The sequence below is a fragment of the Somniosus microcephalus genome, chromosome 19 (genome assembly GCF_052327205.1).
Source record: "Somniosus microcephalus isolate GS21.2 chromosome 19, FLI_Smic_1.0, whole genome shotgun sequence".
NCBI classification, from domain to species: Eukaryota; Metazoa; Chordata; class Chondrichthyes; order Squaliformes; family Somniosidae; genus Somniosus; species Somniosus microcephalus.
Genome location: NC_141005.1, coordinates 11436422 through 11460329, shown reverse-complemented (window position 1 = coordinate 11460329; position 23908 = coordinate 11436422). Strand labels below are relative to the sequence as shown.

At 43.3% G+C, this 23908-nt stretch overlaps 1 protein-coding gene across 2 annotated transcripts in view; it reads right to left on the bottom strand.

The window, feature by feature from the left end:
- Positions 1-23908, bottom strand: part of golga3 (golgin A3) — a 93066-nt gene that overhangs the window by 16766 nt on the left and 52392 nt on the right. For both annotated transcript variants that reach the window (XM_086011951.1, XM_086011952.1), the window contains 10 exons: positions 18359-18727; positions 16241-16318; positions 15798-16061; positions 15572-15666; positions 14543-14759; positions 12560-12703; positions 9944-10141; positions 8951-9067; positions 7110-7249; positions 6042-6174 (listed from right to left, as the gene is read on the bottom strand). In XM_086011951.1, the coding sequence (XP_085868077.1) occupies positions 6042-6174; positions 7110-7249; positions 8951-9067; positions 9944-10141; positions 12560-12703; positions 14543-14759; positions 15572-15666; positions 15798-16061; positions 16241-16318; positions 18359-18727 (1755 nt within the window). The remainder of the gene's footprint in view (positions 1-6041; positions 6175-7109; positions 7250-8950; positions 9068-9943; positions 10142-12559; positions 12704-14542; positions 14760-15571; positions 15667-15797; positions 16062-16240; positions 16319-18358; positions 18728-23908) is intronic.

Genomic DNA, 23908 nt, shown 5'->3' with positions numbered 1-23908 from the left:
AAAAAAAAGGGTGTAAAAGAAAAGATAGCCATCCGTGGCTAAGTAAAGTAATTAAGGTTAGTATCCGACTAAAAACAAGGGCATATAAGGTAGCCAAATCTAGTGGGAGGACAGAAGATTGGGAAGTCTTTAAAAGACAGCAAAAAATAACTAAAAGATTGATTAAGAAAGGGAAGATAGATTATGAAAGTAAATTAGTAAAAAATATAAAAACAGATAGCAAAAGTTTCTATAGTTATATAAAAAGAAAAAGGGTGGCTAAAGTAAATGTTAGTCCCTTAGAGGATGAGACCGGGAAATTAATGGTGGGAAACATGGAGATGGCAAAAATGCTGAACAAATATTTTGTATCAGTCTTTACGGTAGAGGACACTAAGAATATCCGAACACTGGACAAACAGGGGGCTCGAGGGGGGGGAGGAGCTAAATACGATTAAAATCACTAAGGAAGTGGTACTTGGTAAAATAATGGGACTCAAGGCGGATAAATCCCCTGGACCTGATGGCTTACATCCTAGGGTCTTGAGGGAAGTGGCGGCAGGGATTGTGGATGCATTGGTAGTAATTTTCCAAAACTCCCTGGACTCAGCAAAGGTCCCGGCAGATTGGAAAACTGCTAATGTAACGCCCTTATTTAAAAAGGGTAGTAGGCAGAAGGCTGGAAACTATAGACCTGTTAGCCTAACATCTGTGGTTGGTAAAATGTTAGAGTCCATTATTAAGGAGACAGTAACGGGACATTTGGATAAACATAATTTAATAGGACAAACTCAGCATGGTTTCATGAAGGGGAAGTCATGTTTGACAAATTTGCTGGAGTTCTTTGAGGAAGTAACATACAGGGTGGATAAAGGGGAACCAGTGGACGTAGTGTATTTAGACTTCCAAAAGGCATTTGACAAGGTGCCACACAAAAGATTATTGCTCAAGATAAAAAAATCACAGGATTGGGGGTAATATTCTGGCGTGGGTGGAGGATTGGCTCTCTAACAGAAAGCAGAGAGTTGGGATAAATGGTCCGTTCTCAGACTGGCAATCAGTAACTAGTGGTGTTCCGCAGGGGTCAGTGCTGGGTCCCCAACTCTTTACAATCTATATTAACGATTTGGAGGAGGGGACCGAGTGTAACATATCAAAGTTTGCAGATGATACAAAGATGGGAGGGAAAGTAGTGAGTGAGGAGGACATAAAAAACCTGCAAAGGGACATAGACAGGCTAAGTAAGTGGGCAGAGATTTGGCAGATGGAATACAATACTGGAAAGTGTGAGGTTATGCACTTTGGCAGGAAAAATCGTAGAGCAAGTTATTATCTTAATGGCAAGAAACTGGAAAGTACTGTAGTACAAAGGGATCTGGGGGTCCTGGTGCATGAAACTCAAAAAGTTAGTATGCAGGTGCAGCAAGTGATCAAGAAGGCCAATGGAATGTTGGCTTATATTGCTAGGGGGATAGAATATAAAAACAGGGAGGTATTGCTGCAGTTGTACAAGGTATTGGTGAGACCGCACCTGGAATATTGCATACAGTTTTGGTGTCCATACTAAGAAAAGACATACTTGCTCTCGAGTCAGTACAAAGAAGGTTCACTCGGTTAATCCCGGGGATGAGGGGGTGGTCATATGAGGAGAGGTTGAGTAGATTGGGACTCTACTCATTGGAGTTCAGAAGAATGAGAGGCGATCTTATTGAAACATATAAGATTGTGAAGGGGCTTGATCAGGTGGATGCGGTGAGGATGTTCCCAATGATGGGTGAAACTAGAACTAGGGGGCATAATCTTAGAATAAGGGGCTGCTCTTTCAAAACTGAGATGAGGAGAAACTTCTTCACTCAGAGGGTGGTAGGTTTGTGGAATTTGCTGCCCCAGAAAGCTGTGGAAGCTACATCATTAAATAAATTTAAAGCAGAAATAGATAGTTTCCTAGAAGTAAAGGGAATTAAGAGTTATGGGGAGCGGGCAGAAAATTGGACATGAGTCTAGGTTCGGAATGGTCATGGCCCTGTGGGTAGTGGAGCGGGCCCAGGGGCCGTGTAGCCTGGTTCTGCTCCTACTTCTTGTGTTCTAATTCTGTTAGATTTCAGGAGATGGTTTTATTCCTGTTCCTGGCTGGGGTGGAGATCGCCTTTACAGAAGGTAAGTACTGTAAAAAATATAGGGACAGAGTGATCTCCTGGACGAGTTTCGATTGCCTAGATGGGTCGGAGAGGAATTTCCCAGATTTTTTTCTCCCAAATTGGCCATTGGGTTTTTAATCTGGTTTTTCGCCTCTCCCGGAAGATCACATGGGTTCGGGTGGGATGGAGTGTGATAGTAGATTTGAGGTTAGGATCAGATCAGCCATGATCATGTTGAATGGTGGAGCGGGCTTGAGGGGCCGACTGGCCTACTCCTGCTCCTATTTCTTATGTTCTTATGCTCACTTCACGAGCCAGGGCATCAGGACAGCCACAAGATCACTTGGTACTGGCAAGTGACCCAGAAAAGAAAACTGAAGCCATGGCATCTCTGCAGCAGGGAAGACAGCGAAAAGAAAAAACTTGCATTTCTATAGCACCTTTCACATCCTCAGGACATCCCAAAGCGCTTTACAGCCAATGCAGTGAAGTGTAGTCACTGTTGTAGTGGGCACAGAATGATTAACTTCGACATAATCGGGGATTCAGAAATACCAAGGACCAGCAGCCAGCTATAACATTTTAAAAAGGCTAACTTGAAGGAAATTAGAGGATTGCTCAAGTAAAATTAAGTCGTGAGTGCTTAAGAACACTTCTGTGGAGATTGTACAGAACAAGCAGAACGATGAGCATTCAAGATACACACCGAGGAGCAGCAATAGACGAAACAAGTGAAAAATACTTTAAACTAAACCATGACGATAGAATGGGGCATAAACTAATAAAAGGCAAAGTTAGGACTGATGTTACAAAGTTCTCCACATGACGATATAGAATGGACTTCTGGGTAGGTAGTGCAGGCAAAAAATCATTTAAAAAGACAGTAGGATGTTGCAATGAGCAAAGCTGTATTACAACAGGGGCTACACGTCAAAAGTACGTTGGCTGTACTTTAGAATGTTGTGAAAGGCACTATATAAATGCAAGTTCTTTCATTTAGGGTCTTTATGGATGGATGAGCTGAAATACCTTCCTCATTTGTATCTATCGGTGATCTTGTGAAGAAGCCTAGCCTGTAACAATACACATTCCCACCACAAGGTGATGCCAAATGTTGGATTTTAAGGAAGGCAGATAGCGTGGTAATCAGCCGGCATTCTCTTTTCCGAAATTTTCCTGAAGAAATAAAGATAGCTTAAACAAAACAGAACTGTCCACCACGATCCAAGATTCGGTGGTAAGACACTGAGCCGTTCACAGCAGCACTGCCAAGCACAAAGTGTGTTAAAATGAGATTGTCCTTCCCAGAACACACTGGAGTCAACAGTATTTGACAGACAAGATTTGTATGTCAGCCTTTGAATTTTGAAAAAGTAAAGCCTGAACAAATAGAGAGCACAATGGTTCAAAATTAGGAGTCAATGCACTGGGAGTCAGTGGAGGGCAGCAAGGACAGTGGTGAGTGGAACTCCGGACCGGATAGGGAGCTGGTGACCGATAGCTGGATGGTGCGACTCAGGAAGTTAGCGGAAAGTATAATCTGGAGGTGGTGAAATACACAGATGAGGATTCTACCAAGTACCATGGGGGGGTCTTTTACATCCATCTGAACCAACAGACAGGGTCTTGCTATAACTTCTTGTACAGTGGATGTAGTATATTTGGATTTCCAAAGGGCATTCGATAAAGTGCACATAAAAGGTTGCTAAGCAAGATAAGGGCTCATGGGGTTGGGGGTAATATATTAGAATGGAGAGAGGATTGGCTAACAGACAGAAAACAGAGTAGGGATAAATGGGTCATTTTCCGGTTGGCAGGCTGTAACTAGTGGGGTGCCGCAAGGATCAGTGCTTGCACCTCAGGTATTTACTGTCTATATCAATTATTTAGTTGAAGTGACAGAGTGCAATGTATCCAAGTTTGCTGACGATACAAAGCTAGGTGGGAAAGTAAGCTGCAAGGAGGGCACCAAGAGCCTGCAAAGGGATATAGACAGGTTAAGTGAGTGGGTAATAAGGTGGCAGATGGAGTATAATGTGGGGAAATGGGAGGTGATACACTTTGGTAGGCAGAATAGAAAAACAGAATATTTTTTAAACGGTGAGAAACTATTAAATGTTGGTGTTCAGAGAGATTTAGGTGTCCTCGTACAGGAAACACAGACTTAGCCTGCAGGTACAGCAAGCAATCAGGAAGGCAAATGGCATGTTGGCCTTTATTGCAAGGGGGTTGGAGTACAAGAGTAAGGAAGTCTTGCTACAATTGTACAGGGCTTTGGCGAGACCACACCTGGAGTACTGGGCACAGTTTTGGTCTCCTTAGGAAGGACATACTTACCTTGGAGGCAGTACAACAAAGGTTTACTAGATTGATTCCTGGGATGGGAGGGTTGTCCTATGAGGAGAGATTGGGCCTATACTTTCTGGAGTTTAGAAGAATGAGAGGCGATCTCATTTGAAACATACAAGATTCTGAGGGGGATTGACAGGGTAGATGCCAAGAGGTTGTTTCCCCTGGCTGGAGAGTCTAGAACTAGGGGGCATAGTCTCAGGATAAGGGGTAGGCCATTTAGGACTGAGATGAGGAGGAATTTCTTCACTCAGGAGGGTTGTGAATCTTTGGAATTCTCTACTCCAGGAGGGCTGTCTGTGGTTGCTGAATCGTTGAGTATATTCAAGGCAGAGAGCGATAGATTTTTAGACTCTCAGAATCAAGAGATAGGGTGATAGGGCAGGAAAGTGGAGTTGAGGTCGAAGATCAGCCATGATCTTATTGAATGACAGAGCGGGCTCGAGGGGCCGTCTGGCCTACTCCTGTTCCTAATTCTTATTTTCTTATATATCGTCAGCCATGGCTCAGTTGGTAGCACTCTCGCTTCTGAGTCAGAAGGTCGTGGGTTCAAGTCCTACTCCAGAGACTTGAGCACAAAAATCTAGGCTGACACTCCAATGCAGTACTGAGGGAGTGCTGCACTGTCAGAGGTACCATCCTTTGGATGAGACGTTAAACCAAGGCCCCATCTGCTCTCTCAGGTGGACGTAAAAGATCCCTTAGCACTATTTTAAAAGAACGGGGGTGGTGTCCTGGCCAATATTTATCCCTCAACCAACATCACTAAAAACAGATTATCTGGTCATTATCATAAAGAAAGACTTGCATTAATATAGCGCCTTTCACGACCACCGGACGTCCCAAAGTGTTTTGCAGCCAATTAAGTACTTTTGAAGTATAGTCGCTGTTGTAATGTAGGAAACATGGGAGCCAATTTGCACACAGCAAGCTCCCACAAACAGTAATGTGATAATGACCAGATTGCTGTTTGTGGGACCTTGCGATGTATAAATTGGCTGTCGTGTTTCCTACATTACAACAGTGACTACACTTCAAATGTACTTCATTGGCTGTAAAGCACTTTGGGATGTCCTGAGGTTGTGAAAAGGTGCTATATACAGGAGACTTTGGTTTATCCGGAGGTTATATGTCCGGAATACTCGATCTAACGGCAAAAATCAGGAGCTGTTTTCTATAAGTTTTTTTTAGTTCTCGTTGCTTTTTTTCCCCCCCGTCAGGCACTGCAAGGTCCGTAGCTAGAGCAACAGCTTCAGCTAGAGACGCTTGCAGCTGCAGCTGACTGTTCTAAAGCTGTTGCTACAGGGTTTGTTGATTCACACGGAGCTTTTCAGTTCCGTATCTCTCAACATTAACGCTGGTATGTCCGGCACTTTTGACGGTACGGCACCAGCTCGGTCCCGTCAGTGCCGGATATCAGAAAGTTTCCTGTAAATGCAAGTCTTTCTATTTCTATAACAGTGGCACACCTCCAACATTGCAGAACTCCCGCCCGTGTCGGAACCGATTCATCAAGGTGTGCAAGATATCGAGACAGTGTATACAACATAGATTTAGCCGCAAAGCAAGTTGTACCTCCTGGATTACAGTAGCTGGTTTGTTAAGCTGCTCATCCAGCTGTTTCTGTAGTAGTTTAAGCTGAGAGTGAGCTGCAGCCAATTCCTCCTGGAACTGCGCTACTTCCTGAGATTGTTTCTTATCCTGGGCTCTGCAACAGACCACAATGGGAGCAAGGTTAGATTAATCCAATCATAACATAGCCGGGACCTCCAGGGAGCATCAAGAAATCAAATAATTTTAAGAGGTACGACTTTCATTGAGCTGAAGATATCTGATGGAACTGAAGACTTGGTGCAATCTGAGCTGAGTTGCCAAAGAATGGCAACATGTTTTGGACACTGAGCAAGTAAAACTGTTGTGGGTTCGTGGCCATTTCTTATCCTCCAGCTGGGCACATTCATATGCCATAGCAAATATGTTTTTAAAAATCGATTGTAGAAGGCAGCAAACAGCTCCAAAATTTAGTAAATTCTAGAAAATATTTTTATATGAAGTTTTTCTAACTTTTTTTTCTTGATTGGGAAAAGCAAGACGTAGCTGAACCATATAGGCCAGAACGACCTCAGAACTGATTCCACGGAAACAGGCCACCGACCCTTCACGTGAGCAAACAGTCGCAAATACATTTACCCACCCAGATCCCGCACCTCTTCATCCCTTGCCCTAGAGTAGATAGCTAGCAGTGACACAGGCACGATGGGCCAATATGGTCATCTCCTGGAGTTGAAGTCCTATGATTCTATAAAATGCATCAAATCCAATCACTACACAATAGAAAAAGCCCACTTGACATCACTCTAGCCAGACTCCAGATAAAAAGCTGCACAGGGGTAGTGGCTGCGATTTCCCAAACTTGGGAAATTAAGTCAACCCGGGCATTTCTGACCCCCACCACAGACTGGCTATTGCGTGGGAAGAATTTGCGAGATGATATGGCGCTGGAGGGGCTGTGGTGTGGGGAAACTCCACCGACAGAGCAGGCCCTCGGAGTTTCAACATTCCTACCACACAGTCTTGCTGTTCAGGCCAACCATTAGATGTCAGATGTGCATAAGAACAGTTACTGCCACATAGTTGTCTTACTGGAGTTTATCAGCTTCTGCCTGCAGAGCTTCTACAAGCTGTTCTTTGGCTTGCAGCTCTTTCTTCACCTCGCTGAGTTCGAGGGCAGCTGCTCTGTAGTGACGGCGATTGTGTCCAGCCTCCGCCTTGTTTGCTGAAACCTATAAATAATTTAAACAAAGACAAAAAATTAGACATAGAATAAATTTCTTCACTCAGAGGGTTGTGAATCTTTGGAATTCTCTACCCCAAAGGGCGGTGAATGCTGAATCATTGAATATATTCAAGGCTGAGATAGATAGATTTTTGGAATCAAAGGATATGGGGATCGGGTGGGAAAGTAGAATCATAGAAATTTACAGCACCGAAGGCCATTCGGCCCATTGTGCCTCTACCGGCTGAAAAAGAGCTATCCAGCCTAATCCCACTTTCCAGCTCTTGGTCTGTAACCTTGTAGATTATAGCACTGCCAGTGCATATCCAAGAACTTTTTAGATCGAAGATCAGCCATGATCTTGATGAATGGCTGAGCTGGCTCGAGGGTCCGTATGGCCTACTCCTGCTCATACCCTTATATTCTTAACAGCCCTTGAACTATAAATGGTAACACAGCAGAGCACTTTGCTGTCCTCATCCAAGGTCCACACATGGCGTATGCAACAGGGATCACTAGATAACAACAGGAGCAGGAACCCTGGCTGATAGTTCCCAACCCTAGCTCAGCGATACTGAAGCCAGTTGTAGCATTGCAACTGCCGACCAGGCTGAGAGCCAGTTACTCAGCGCAGAGTCTATATGATTCAATCCCACACTCAGCTGGGCCTTAACCATCCTTTGGTACAGTGGAGATGTCCATTAAAGCAACTAGTTTGTTATGTTTTGTGATAGTTTTCAATACAATTTTCCTCACTTTTGTCTTTAGTTATAGACTGCAGATGTCAAGCATATGAAGCAAGACGGGCAATTTTGTGCAGTGTGCTCGTTCATTCAATAGTCAGAACTGCAGTTTAATGGAAGTGTTCGAATTTGGAAAGATTGCATTTTCTAACCTTTTGCATATTGTTGCCTTCTTTCAGGTTAAATCTGGAATCTTAGAGAATTAGACATCCCTCCCAATACCCCTCCAAACCTCTACTTTTGGAGAAAAAGTATTAAAACATTAACATAGGAACAGGAGGAGGCCATTCAGCCCCTCGAGCCTGTTCCACCATTCAAGGAGATCGTGGCTAATCTGCGATCAAACTCCATATACCCGCCTTTGCCCCATATCCCTGAATACCTTTGGTTAACAAAAATCTATTAATCTTAGATTTAAAATTAACAATTGATCTAGCACCATTGCCGTTTGCGGAAGAGAGTTTCAAACTTCTACCACCCTTTGGGTGTAGAAGTGTTTCCCGATTTCACTCCTGAAAGGTCTGGCTCTAATTTTTAGATTCTGCCCCCTCGTCCTAGACTCCCCAACCAGCGGAAATAGTTTTTCTCTATCTACCCTATCAGTTTCCCTTAATATCTTGAAAACTTCCATCAAATCACCCCTTAACCGTCTAAATTCCAGAGAATACAACCCTAGTTTGTGTAATCTCTCCTCGTAAGTTAACTCTTGGAGTCCAGGTATCATTCTGGTAAATCTAAGCTGCACTCCCTCCAAGGCCAATAAATGCTTCCTAAAGTGTGGCACCCAGAACTGCTCACAGTGCTCCAGTCCAGGGCTTTGTATTGCTGAAGCGTGACTTGTATTCTAGTCCTCTAGACATAAAGGCCAGCATTCCATTAACAAGATAAACTGATTCATTGGTTTTCGACTGCTATCATTAAAGGTTTACGGTTCCTTGAAATGAAGGCTTGAAGCCATCATTTACCTGCTGTTGTAGTTCATTAACATTTTCTTTCTCCTTTTTCAGTGCAATCTGCAAGGCTTGTACTATCTGCTTCATCTGCTGGTCCTCCTCTTCCTTTCGTTTTAGGACAGCTTGTACCTGTCCCAAAAAAAAGAGTCACTCCGTGAAATCTTTCTTCAAACAGTTGTTACGCAGAGAGACCGTATTCCTTTCTGTCATCTTCTTTTCTTCCTTTCATTTTGAATTAGATCATGGATATCAATGAAATGCAGTGTTAATCACAAAGTTATGGGAGGGGGGGGGAAAGGGACAGGATGGCTTATCATATCAGAATGGGTTTGACAAGATCACAGATTTTCAACAAGACACATTTTGGGCTGGCTGCATTGGCAGGCCACAGTACAGTTCGCCGTTGGTTTATTTAGCCCTTGGAGCAGCACCAAGCTCTCGACATGGCACAGACAAACTTCTGGGGCCACTGAACATTTGCGTTTCTTGATTTGACACGAGATGAACAAAAGTGGACCAGCTTGCATCTATTATGTGACCATCCAGGTCTTCTCATTGCTGGATCCAGAGTGGCTCTGGAACTGGTTTTCTACCAGACTGAGCAATTTTACAGTGTGGGCCCCATCCCCAAAAAAGATGGTAGACGGAGGAAAACAGGTCAAGTGTTTATAGGGCCCCGTCAGTTAGGAATAACTAGAAAGTGGAATTCATAAAGGGAGGGTGGAGAGAGAGAAAATGGGGAAGGCCAGCAAGCAGAAGTGGTTAAAAAGTTAAATTTATTTTTTTCTATAGGGTTAATATTAGAATAAAGCTCCTCGCAACATTTCAACAGTGCATTACTTATTAGGGTGTGCTTCGGTATCAAAGTGCGGGAGCTGATTTTTTCAATGGCTAGCGCACAGTATCTGGAATTCCTTTGACCTGCAGCACTTTCAGAATTAAGCAGCACAAATCACTCCATGCTTTTAAAAGAAAAAAAATCATCCTTCTGCTTTGAGTTCATACCTGAAGGTTAAGTTGTACCAGATCTGCTTCTCTCTTGGACAGGGCAGTCTCCAAGATGCTGGTGTGCTCTTTCAGTGCAGCATGGGACTGATTCAGGCCAACCAGTTTCCCTCGTTCATGTTCCAACTCGAGAGTCAGCTTTTTATTGGCTTCTTCCAAGCGTCGAATCCTTTTCCGAAAACCTCTAGACTCTTGAAGCTATGTGGGAGGGAGAGAACTCAAGCCATCACAGTGAACAGAGAATTTCTACAGAATAAAATAATAAGCCTTCATACTCATTGTAATTAACCCCACAAGATATATGAAAGGACCATATATTTTGAACCATAACCTCTGCCCCATCTTTCTTTTCCATGTTTTTTTTCCTCCCTCACATGGCAGCTGTCGATCATTCAGCCAGTGCCATTTACACTTCATCTAGAGCCATCTTTTGTTTCTTAACTTGTCCCATTACCATCACCTTTGGCCTTGCACCATCATCCCTTTTGTCTCAATCTCTCCTGCCTTCCATCCTCTCACAGACCTTCCCTTTTGTTCTTTCCTCTCCTCCCCTCCCCCTTCCCCGCTTAAAAATCTGTTCCATCTCCAACTTTTTCCAGTTCTGACGAAGGGTCATCGACCTGAAATGTTCACTCTGTTTCTCTCTCTGCAGATGCTGCCTGACCTGCTGAGTATCTCCAGCATTTTCTGTTTTTATTATATATGGAAAGACTTTGGTTATAAAAATAAAACGCGGGCTCAGTACACAATACATCCTGTTCAATAGCTTCGATTGCATGTTTTTCAATTTCTAATACACCGTGTGCGTCTGGAAAACAGTTCTTCTAATCCAGGCCATTTCACAAACCTATACGAGAAGCAGTCTACATCTTCAATTAGAACAAACCCTTCAACAGCCCTCCGGAACAGAACACACCCTTAAATTTTGCATGAAAAAAATCACAGCAGTTCAAGAGAAAAACAAACACTTGAGTTAGATTGCTGTTAAGGAGTGAATGGACAGAATAATTCTCATGAAAGGATTGATAACGGATACCTTCACTCATTCTCGAAAAACTAATCATCAAGGGCAGCCCCTTGAAATGAGAGAAATTGCAGGGGATGGGGGGGGGGGGGGAAAGAAGAGAAGAGGAGCAAAAGAGATAGAAAGAGAAGCAATGGAAATGAGTGAAGGCATTTACAGGTCAATGCAATAACCCGCATCTCATTTGACATTTACAGTTGTAGCAGAACAGCAGTTTTGGCTTCCTCCTGAACTTTAACTTTGGTTTTTCCTCTCCCAAGAACAGCGGATTTGTGCTGTAGTTTCAGAGGTGGTACGTCATCCAGGACACCAGTTTGGATCCGTGAATCCAAGGCAGCGAGTACCAGCAGGTTCTTCACCACCACAGCCAAGCACGATCCTGTCTTCATCTGAAATCTGTACACACACGCCTTCCAGCTCAATAGTGGTTGACCGTCACGCGCCTAAAAGCACCGAGTTCAATTGTAATAGGCTGGCTGGTACCCCACAGATCTAACTAAAAGACAAGGAACAAAACCAGGAGGCTACCCTGGTTGTATGGCGTAGTACGCTAGAACATTGAACTTCTGTGGGTCACTGTACAAAGATGTATCCCCATTAGAATTTTGAATACACAAGTATTTGGTCACAAATCTAAGACTGGGGTACTAGAATTTTACACATTCTCAAATGCATAACTTTAAATGAAGTTCGAATAGGTTTTTGCTAAATTTATCTGTTTCTTTGCTATTTATTTTGTAAAAGAAAGCTGACTTGCTGATTTAGTTGAATGGAATCAACAACGTTATGGAGTGTACTATACTTAGGTTGTACTCTCAAATGGAGAGAGTCAGAAATGGTCAGTTATTGCTGAATCATGCCAATACTGTAATTTGTTGAGGAAATGAAGCTAAAAAAAAAAGGACAAATTTACTGCACTTTGAAACTGAAAGCTCAAAATATTCCAAGTGATCTAATAATCCTACAGCTGAGCAACATCTCAGCAAACGTTGATGTGTGACAAATGCTTTATTTAGGGCTGTGTGGTACAAATTCAATTTTAAATGTATTTTCAATATGCAGGAATATCTTGAAGACGATTAAGCTAAATGACAGCCCCACATATAATGCACCTTAAAACCTATTTTCTTACGGTGCAACAGTGACTACACTTCAAAAGTACTTTGTGACATCCTGAGGTCGTGAAAGGCGCTAAATAAATGCAAGTCTTTCTGTTTTTAAATGGTTTCTATATAATTTTGTAGAACCCCTTGCAGAACCCAATAGTCATCATACCACAAGAGGATGAAGGAAAGGTTAAAAGTAGTTTATAAACTAATAATGCGTTTTGCCACCATGGTGATCCACCACTTTGGGTCTGTTTTTTTTTGGGGTTGTGGATGGGGGGAAAAAAGGAAAATAGAAAAAATACCAGAATTACTCCATTAATTTCCACAATACTCCGTGCTCAGTCGTGCTGTACTAAACTAAAATAAAGAGCCATTGATTCACTATGAGCAACCGAGATGGTAAAACTGTACCGGAATGGAATCAGGCTGGGCTCGACTGATACTAGTGCCCAAGCGCAGAGTTTGGTTTGGTTTAGTTTTTACCTCATCCTCTAGCTCCAAAACCTTCTCTCGGTAATCCTCCAGCTCCTGGCTGGTAAGTGAGATGACTTCCTGCAGCTCCTTCTCAAGCATGGTTTTGCTGTGGTTCACTGCCTGCAGCTCCAATTGCAAAGCCTGAATTCGTTCCTATTAACACATAAAAGGATAGCGCGATCATTTGCCAGCGCAGCTCCAAGTAACATTGTCAATATATCCAGTAATGCCATGAGCCACATTACACTTCCATATTTCTGCCAAACAGTAACCCAACTGCAGCAACCCCTGTGGACAAGAGTGAACTTGGCAAACATTGCGTACTGGTATCACACTTCACTCCCAGTGAAATCCTACACGAGGTGTTCTCAACGACCTATCGCAGAACAAGTAGCACTTTTTTTTAATAAAAACAGGGAGCCACTTGAAAAGAAACTTCATCCTTTAAATGTCTCCTTGTAATGTTACCTCCTTCAACAGTACCTCCCAAACCCACAACCTCTACCACCTAGAAGGACAAGAGCGGCAGGCGCATGGGAACACCACCAAGTTCCCCTCCCAGTCACACACCATCCTGACTTGGCAATATATCGGCCGTTCCTTCATCGTCGCTGGGTCAAAATCCTGGAACTCCTTCCCCAACAGCACTGTGGGAGTGCCTTCACGACACCTCGCCAGCGACGCCCAAATCCCGAGAATGAATTTTAAAAAACACCATCACCTGGCTGAGAGGATGGGCTGCCTTTGCCGATACTATTCAAGAGATCCAACACAAGAAGGGCCACTCTGCCAGAGATCCAGAGTAATCTGACCTCCAATTTTTACCTCCCTTCAGGGGAAGCACCTGGCTCCATGTTTGTGTCTCATCAAAAGGGCTCAACTGGGATCATATGCTTAGCATGTGGGGAACTATGGATGAAAGCCTGCTGCCCGGCTGTCTGTGGCTCCAATGTGCTGTACCATCCATTATTATTTATTTCAACCAATTAAACTCCAGGCATGTTTTACACACAAGAAGCAAGCATCAAAACGAGATAGCTGACTTACTCAGCTCGAGAAAAATTGTGTTTTGTTGATTTAATCACTTAAAAACATCTGGTTCCGTTCATAGAATGGTCACAGCACGTTCTATGATCGGAACTAGGTGTTTAGTGATTAAATCAATTCATGATCAATTTTCAAATAATAAAAAGATTTTTCAGTGATAAAATGAATTTTCTGCAAATAGCGTTAGACACTAGTGTAAAAAATAAAACCAGGATTGGAATCCTGTTTCTCAGTTTATCTGGTTATAGTTTGTTATCAGGGTGTGAGAGACACCTGCAAGGGTGTTTTTATTGCCTATCCCTAGTTGCTTAAAGTAAATGGTAGTGAGCCTTTGCAGTGGTTGCTTTTACAACCGAGTGACCTGCAAGGTCATTTCAGAAGGAAATTAAAAGTCAACCACATAGTATGGCTAGAGACATGCAGGCTGGAGGTGGGCAGGTTCCCTTGCCTAAAAGGACATTATCAAACCAGATAGGTTTTTATAACAATATGGCAGCTTTCATGGTCACAAATTACCATGCTATGATGGGATTTGACACACGACCTCTGGCTTATTAGTCCAATACCACAACCACTTGACCCAAATCATTTTCATCATTAAATGACAATCAACTTCAGCCCTCAGTTTATCTCTGGAACCTTTTGAAGTGACCTTTATTGCTTCTTCTCACTAAACTCCTGCGGTTGACAGCTCAGGATGCCAAGAGGAAATATTTGCAGGGCTGTGGGGAAAGAGCAGGGGGAGTGGGACTAATTGGAGAGCTCTTTCAAAGAGCCGGCACAGGCACGATGAGCCCAATGGCCCCCTTCTATGCTGTAAGATTCGATGAAAGTCCTTTTTCCATTAACACTTTTTTCCCAAATTTTATTTTGCCTCAGATCTGCAAATTGTAGGATATAAATAAATTTGCAAACTGCAATTAAAGTTTAGAAAGGGTAACGTACTTGCAGAACCTTATCGCTTCCGCCCTGTGTGATCTGATCTTTCAGCCTGCTGAGCTCTGCCTCAGCAGACTCCTTCGCGCCAAGGGCCTCCTGCAGTCGACGGCTCAGGATGCCAACAGCGTTTTCATAAGCTTTATGTTTGGCTCTCATTTCTTTTTGCGCACTGGTGAGATCCGTGCCAAGCTTCTTTATTCGGGTCTTCTGCTCAGAGATACCTCTGAAAAATCACGGCGACGCAGGTTAAATACAATCAGGAAAATGAAGTTCATTTAGAATCCAACAATTCTTTATATGTTGCGGCAAAACGAATTAGGACAAGGAATGGGAGAAGGGGTAGCTATCGACACTGAAGTCAAAGATTCATTAGTAACATTCAAGAGAGAATCGAATAAATACTTGAAGGGAAAACATTTACAGGGCTGTGGGGAAAGAACAGGGGAGAGGGATTAATTGGATAGCTCTACCAAAGAGCCGGCACAGACACAATGGGCTGAATGGCCTCCTTCTGTGCTGTATCATTGTATGATTCTATGTTCTGTAAGGTTATATATTTTATGCAATTTTACAGGCAGGTCCCTTTGTCATTACACTGCATGCATCTGAAGCCAACAGAGAAAATGCTGGGTACATAATAAGGTTTTCTTAGAAGTTAGAATGATATCCTGCTATACAACGAAAATTCTTCCCTTGAACAGTCTACAGTCTCACCCAATTGTTATTTGATAAACGTTTATGAAACCTTAGAATTTTTGAAGCCATGACTATTCCGGACTGTGACATTACTGCAAAACTTGCAGTGAAACGTCGAATGAAGGATTCGCTTATTTTTCCTGTTGATTTATGTAAACAATTATGCAGATACAAGAAGTCTTAGTGGCCATATCGGAGAGTTATTCGAAAGTCTAAAAGGAGCAAGTGCCAATCATCAATACTTGGTCACTTCTGCCTAAACTTTAATTTGGACATTTCTGTATAATAAATTAAATAGCAGGAAAAGAACCGATCAGTTTAAACAAACGTTTTCCTCACTTTTTAGTTTCTTCCTGCATCTGCTCCACTTGCTTCTTTAGTTCTTCATTCTCCTGAGAGAGTGACACTAGCTGGTTTCTGTCAAACTGCACCGACTATTAGAAAGTATAACACGACAGGTTTAATGGTCTGTTAAGAGCAATGAAATTAAACAATGTCAACTTATTGATACTATCGTTAGTTGCTCGTGTTAAAGGGCTGCGAGATTGACCGTGCGTTTCTGTACCTGAAGCTCAGTGTCCAATTCATCACGTTCTTCCAGTGCCAACTGAAGCTGGGTTTCCAGATCAGTCATTTGCTGGTGAACCCGAGAAATCTCTCTCTGTAACCGCACATGCTCGTTCTGCACTGATTTTTTGTCAGTCTGCAGCACGACCACGTCTTGCTTCAACTCTTTCACCACCAACTCCAGCTTTTTCTTTGCTGATTTTAACTCGTTTATTAGTTGATCCTTTGAATTCGCATCACGTCGATAGGCCTCCACCATCACCTGAAGAAAGGTGCCATTAACAGCGCAATCAACTCCAGAACCATCAGCTCTCTATCCCCACTAATGTCAACCCTCTGATTACCATCATTAGCTCAATTTGGGCAAACATGGAGACATTGTAAACCAGACAGCACTTTCAAGTAGCTGGACGACATACTACAAATCCCAGGAACATTTACCTTCTGTTGAACAAGCTGTTCTCTCAGTTTCTGGGTTTGTTTCTTTAAGTTGGTGTTCTCCTGTTGCATATTTTCCACCTACAAAAAAAAAATCAATAAATTGCAGTGTAAACTGACACCTTCTGTAAAATACTAACACTGGTCCGTAATGCAAGTTTCAAAATAAGAATTGCACAAGGTGTTTTACAACTATCGTTCTGGTTATCCCAAAACATAGTTCCTTAGGCTACCGGCATTTCTGCATGAATTTATTCCTCATTTGCAAACCTCCAGTGATTTATCCATTATGCTGTTCTTTGCCATGTTTAATCTGTTTATAGAGCCTGTGTTATGCAAACTAAGACCAGAATTCATTGAAAATAGATTAGTGGCTTGTTAAATAAAACCTTTTTCCCTTTAAATTTTTTTTTTTTTTTTTGCGGGCTTGGGTTGAGGGATGTGAAGATTGGGAAATGGAACTCGTCCCATCTCAAGCATCCAGTATCATCAAGTACGCCCAGGTCCAGTAATGCACGGACAGATGCAAAATAAAGCTCCCTCTACTTTGCCTCCACCTCAGAAGAGCAGCCACTACTGCACCCTTATGACATGTTTTCCAATTGGCACACCAGCCATCCTGTGGCCTCTCTGATTAGCATTTCCAATTAGTGCTGAATTATCATAGAATCATAGAATGATGGGGCATTCGGCTCATCGTGTCTGTCCTAGCTCTTTGGTAGAGCTATCCAATTAGTCCCACTCACTTGCTCTTCCCCATAGCCCTGTAATTTTTTTCCCCTTCAAGTATTTATCCAATTTTCTTTTGAAAGTTACTATTGAATCTACTTCCACCACCCCTTTCAGGCAGTGCATTCCAGATCGCAACAACTCGCTGTGAAAAAAATTGTTTCCTCATGTCGCCTCTGGTTCTTTTACCAATCACCTTAAATCTGTGTCCTCTGGTTACTGATCCATCTGCCACTGGAAACAGTCTCTCCCCATCAAACTGCTTATCTGACATCCAGTCTTGGATAAGCCATAACATCCTCCAGCTAAACACTGGAAAGGCCAACACCATCACCTTCAGCTGCCACCACAAACTCCGGATCCTTGCCACCAACTCCACCCTGGCCAATGGCTTAGGCTGAACCAGACTGTTTGAAACTTAGCAGCCTGTTCGAAACTTAACGGCCTGTTCAACCCCAAGCTGAGCTTCTAACCCCAGAGTGTACGGTAGCATAGTGGTTATGTTACTGGGCTAATGATCCGGAGAAGAGTTCACGGCAGCTGGGGAATTTAAATTCAGTTAATTAAATAAATCTGGAATAAAAAGCTAGTATCAGTAATGTCGTAAAAACCCATCTGGTTCACTAATGCCCTTTAGGGAAGGAAATCTGCCGACCTTATCCGGTCTGGCCAATTTGTCCCACACCAATGTGGTTGACTCTTAACTGCCCTCTGAAATGGCCTAGCAAGCCACTCAGTTTTAGGGATGGGCAATAAATGTTGGCTTTGCCAGCGATGCCCGCATCCCGTGAATGAATTTTTAAAAATTCTCTCCATCACAAAGACCGCATACTTCCACCTCACCCCTACCTCAGCTCTTCTGCTGCTCAAACATGTCCTGGTCACTTCAGGATGTTGATTACTCCTGCTCGGCCTCTCATCCTCCACTCTCTAAACTTCAGTTCATCCAAAGTGTCCTACCCCACACCAAATCAAAGCTCGGCCATCACACCCATCTTCGCTGACCTACATTAGCTTCAAGCTCTCCCAACACCTCAAATTTAAAATTCTCATCCTTTAGTTCAAATCCCTCCAGGGCCTCATCCCTCCTCCAGCCCTACAACCCCCACCCTAATGTTTGACTCTCATTTGATGAAGTACAGGCATTCAAAAATATAGGTACAGTACTGCCAAAGAAAAGCCATTGTAATACAAGCAATAAGGTATACAAACTAACATGAAATATCCCAGGACTGAAAATATGATCTGAAAGTGCATCTGACAGAGATTTACTCCTATGGGTCACACTTGCAACGTATCGAATATTTTTTTTTATATAAAAGCTAGACCATGAAATTTTCGGTAATAATTTTTCAAGCATGCTGCATTGCAGTGCAGTTAAATTCCAATTACCTGCCCAGTCTTGACAGCGACTTCCTGGCGAAGTTGTTCAAGGATTTCAGACACCATTTCAGTGCCCTCCTCAAGCCTTTTACTGCCTTCCTCCAGCACAGCCTTATCCGTCTTTCCAGCTTGTAGCGCTACTTCCAGGACAATCTTCTCATTCTGCAAGAACTGGATGGCGTCATCTTTGGCATTTGCTTCAGTTTGTATCTCGGCTAGGTGGGCCTCCAGTTCATCGAAACGTGCCTGCAACTCGTTCAAGGATTGGTCCTTGGTGTGCAAGGCCTCTTGGGAGATAGTGAGCTGCTTCAGTAGCTCCAACTGCTCCTGCCGCAGCGCTTCTAACTGGAGTTCTCGTTGATGCAAGGTTAACCTAACCTGGAGAGAGAGACATTCTCAGTACATCCATGAGCTAGAATCACAAATGCAACCAACAACAACTTGTATTTATATAGCATCTTTTAATGTAGTAAAACGTCGCAAGGTGCTTCACAAGAGTGTTATAAGACAATAAATTTGACACCAAGCCACATAAGGAGATATTAGGGCAGGTGACCAAAAGCTTGGTCAAAGAGGTAGGGTATAAGGAGCATCTTAAAGAAGGAACGAGAGGTAGAGAGGCGGTGAGTTTTAGGGACGGAATTCCAGAGCTTAGGGCTTAGGCAGCTGAAGGCACGGCCACCAATGGTTGAGTAATTATAATCAGGGAAGCTCAAGAGGGCAGAATTAGAGGAGTGCAGATATCTCTTGGGGGGAGGGGGGGGGGGTTGTGGGGCTAAAGGAGATTACAGAGATAAGGAGGGAGTGAGGCCATGGAGGGATTTAAAAACAAGGATGAGAATTTTGAAATTGAGGCATTGCTTAACTGGGGGTCAAGCTAGGTCAGCGAGCACAGGGGTGATGGGCTAACGGGACTTGGTGAGAGTTGGACACGGGCAGCCGAGTTTTGGATGACCTCAAGTTTACGTAGTGTAGAACGTGGGAGGCCAGCCAGGAATGCGTTGGAATAGTTAATACAGGTTGACTATCCCTTATCTTGGGACCAGCTGTGTTTCAGTATTCGGAAATTTTCGGATTTCAGAAGGTATTATTTCAGACTGGGAAACTCTGAACATTAAATTAATTTGGTAATTAGTATTTGTATTTAATATAAATTTTAAAAGTTCAGGCTACCTCTTGCGACTGTTGCGTGTCTCATTCCCCTTCCTGCTTCTCTGTGCTGCCGCTCACAGTCTGTTTACAGCTCCCCCTGCTCCGTGTCTCATTCCCCTTCCTGCTTCTCTGAATTCCTTGACTTAGCGGGGGTCTGGGGCCCGACTGCCGCCGCCAGTTGTGGGAAAGCCGGATAATCGGCTGACTCCTACACTAAGCTGGCCCGCAAATCAGGCCGGGGGGGGGGGGGGGGGGGGGGAGAAAAAATGAATATCAGACAGGCCGCTGCAGCTATCGGACGGGCCGCTGTATTGTTGGGTTCACTCTCCCGGTACCTCCTTCACACTGCCCGGCTCGGCCTGCAATCTCCTACCCAGGAGGGAACTCTGTGACCCTCTGCCCTGCTCACAGGGAAAGGCAGAGCTCCCTCAGTCACACTTAACATCGAGAGCGAAGGCCGGCGTGTCGACAATCTGCAGGAATTCTTGTTCTGGGCCCCGGAGGACCACTCCTGTCATGTCGTGCGCACGACTTATGCTGAACGAAAAAACTTTTGGTTTTCAGAGGTTTTCGGAAGTTCGGATAAAGGATAGTCTACCTGTAACACCAACAGTCACTCATGGCAAATTGCAGTTGAGCAATATCAGAGGAGAACACAGATGGGCAAGGGAACACGAGTTCACATTTAGGAAAGAGGTGAGAAAGTTGTTCAGAGTCATCAGCATGTAGACTGTATTTCCAGGTAGTGCTGTAGAGGCAAGCTCCCTGGAATCTAAGCAGCAGCTGGACAATGTAATGGGGGAATTGTTGGTTCATTCTGTACAGATGAGCTAGTGTGGGCTGAATAGGCTCTCGCATCTGTATACGCGTTGAGAACAGAGCAGACATAGGTGACCATGAAACAGCATTTGCAATCTCAATCACAGGAAGCTGCCACAGACTAACAGCTTGGCTCAGCAGTAACACTATTGCCTAAATCAGAAGGTTGCGACTTCACTGCGTACTTAAGCACATACTCTAGGCTGACACTTCAGCGCAGTACTGAGGGACTACTGCATTGTCGGAGGTGCGGTCTTTCAACGGAGACATTAAACTGAGGCCTCGTCTGCCTGTTCAAAGATCTTGTGGGATGTAAAAGATTCCATTGGCACTATTCAAAGCGGGGAAAGGATTTCTTCTGGTGTCTCGTCAGACATTCCTCCCTCAAGCAAAACCACCAGTTACCTCGTCATCCATTCTTCTGTTGTGGGACCTTGCTGTGAGAAAATGCCTACTTTGCCCATAAAGCAACAGTAATACACATCACAAAGTAATGCCAACTTGGTTGTGAAACACTGATGTTCAGAGGGTGCAGTAACAAGTTGCTAAATAAATCAAAGTTTATTCATTCTTTTCTCTCTGTATAACACAAATATCCTCAATTCCTTTGCTCTCTTCTCGCCCCACATCATCAGCTAACAGCGCAGCTCTAACAGAGGAATGACATGGATTCCTCAAATACTGCAGCTGGCTAAATAGGCAGCATAGCAACAATAAAAAAATACATTTGTCAGATTGGTGTAAAGTTCACCTTCGGTCAAAATGTTTGCAATTTCCTTTTCACTCTCCACATCTACAATCTCTCTCAACAGAATCAGCCAGAACTGAACAGTCCAACCTGCTGATATCTTCATAAGAACATAAGAAATAGGAGCAGGCGTAGGCCATTCGGCCCTTCAAGCCTACCCCGCCATTCAATGAGATCATGGCTGATCTTCTGCCTCAACTCCATTCACCGGCCCCATCGTCATATCCCTTGATGCCCTTACTAGTCAGAAATCTATCAACTTCTGTTTTGAATATACCCAGTGACTGAGCCTCCACAGCCCTCTGGGGTAGAGAATTCCAAAGATTCACCACCCTCTGTGAAGAAATTTCTTCTCATCTCAGTCCTGAATGGCCTACCCTTTATCCTGAGGATGTGGCCCCTGGTTCTAGACTCCCCAGCCAAGGGAAACATTCTCCCAGCATCCACCCTATCAAGCCCTGTAATAATTTTGTATGCTTCAATGAGATCCCCTCTCATTCTTCTGAATTCAAGAGAATACAGGCCTAGTTTACTCAATCTCTTCTCATACGACGGTCCCGCCATCCCAGGAATCAATCTCGTGAACCTTTGTTGCACTCCCTCTATGGCAAGTATATCCTTCCTTTGGTAAGGAGACCAAAATTGTACACAGTACACCAGGGGAGGTCTCACCAAGGCCCTATATAATTGGAGTAAGACTTCTTTACTCCTGTACTCAAATCCTCTTGTAATGAAGGCCAGCATACCATTTGCCTTCCTAATGGCTTGCTGCACCTGCACATTCACTTTCAGTGGCTCATGTACAAGGACACTCAGGTCCCTTTGAGCATCTGCATTCCCCAATCTTTCACCATTTAGGAAATACTCTGCCTTTCTGTTTTTTCTACCAAAGTGGTTAACTATGTTCTCGCCCACTCACTGAGCCTGTCGAGATCCCCTTGAAGCCTCTTCACAACTGACACCTAGCTTTGTATCATCAGCAAATTTGGAAATGTTACATTTAGTCCCCTCATCCAAATCATTGATATAGATTGTGAATAGCTGGGGCCCAAGCACCAATCCTTGCGGTACCCCACTAGTCACAGCCTGCCATCTTGAAAAAGACACGTTTATCCCTACTCTTTGTTTTCTGTCTGTTAACCAATTCTCAATCCATGCTAGTATATTACCCCCAATTCCATGTGCCCTAATTTTGTTCACCAACCTCTTGTGTGGGACCTTATCGAAGGCCTTCTGAAAATCCAAATACATCACATCTACCGGTTCTCCTTTGTCTACTCCACTAGTTACATCCTCAAAGAACTCCAATAGATTTGTCAAACAGGATTTCCCTTTCATAAATCCATGTTGACTCTGCCCAATCTTACTATTAGTTTCTAAGTGCCCTGTTATTGCATCCTTTATAATAGATTCCAGCATTTTCCCAACTACTGATGTGAGGCTAACAGGTCTGTAGTTCCCCATTTTCTCTCTCCCATCTTTCTTAAATAGCGGGTTTACATTTGCTATCCTCCAATTTGCAGGAACTGTTCTAAAATTCTATAGATTCTGGAAGATGACAACCAATGCGTCCACTATCCCAATGGCCACCTCTTTCAAAACCCTAGGATGTAGGTCATCCGGTCCTTGGGATTTATCGACTTTTAGTCCCATTAATTTTGCTAGTGAAGTTCCTCATTCTCGCCACACCCTTGGTTTTCTCATATTTCTGGGAGGTTTTTTGTGTCTTCCTCCGTGAAGACAGAAACAATGTATTTATTTAATTTCGCTGCCATTTCTTCATTCCCTGTTATAAATTCTCCCATCTCTGACTGTAAAGAACCTACATTTACCTTCGCCAGTCTTTTCCTTTTCACATACCTATAGAAGCTTTTACAATCCGTTTTTAAATTTTTCGCTAGTTTGTGCTCATATTCCATTTTCCCTTTCTTTATCAATTTCTTGGTTCCCCCTTTGCTGATTTCTAAAAAGATCCCATTCCTCAGGCTGACCGCTTTTTCTGGCAACTTTATAAGCTTCCTCCTTTGACTTAATACTAGCTTTAATTTATTTTGTTAGCCATGGTTGGATCACTTTTCCTTTTGGGTTTTTATGCCCTAGAGGAATATATGTTTGTTGCAAATTATGCATTATTTCCTTGAATGTTAGCCATTGTATGTCCACCTTCATACCTTTGTGTAGTCTCCAAATCTACCATGGCCACCTTGTCCCTCATACCCTTGTAGTTTCCTCTGTTTAGATTGAAGACCTTAGTTTCAGATTGGACGACATCACTCTCAAACTTAATGTAAAATTCAATCATATTACGGTCACTTGTCCCTAAAGGCCTCTTTACCACAAGATTATTGATTAGCCCTTTCTCATTACACAGTACCAGATCCAGAATAGCCTGTTCCCTGGTTGGTTCCTCCACATACTGATCCAGGAAGCCATCTCGCATGCATTCCAAGAAATTCATCCTCCACACCATTAGTGGTAATTTGATTTGCCCAGTCAATATGTAGATTAAAGTCCCCCATGATTACTGTATTGCTCTTGTTACATGCACTTCTAATCTCTTGATTGATACTGTGCCCTACATTACCATTATTACTGTTTGGTGGCCTATACACAACACTCACCAATGTTTTCCGCCCATTGCTGCTTCTTAGCTCCACCCAAACGGATTCCAGTTCTACATCACGATCTGCCAAGCCAAGATCTTTTAAGTCTACCGTACCAATCTCATCCCTTATTAACAGCGCTACGCCACCTCCTTTTCCTTTTTGTCTGTCCTTCCTAAATGTTGAGTACCCTGGAACATTCAGTTCCCAGTTTTGGTTACCCTGCAACCATGTCTC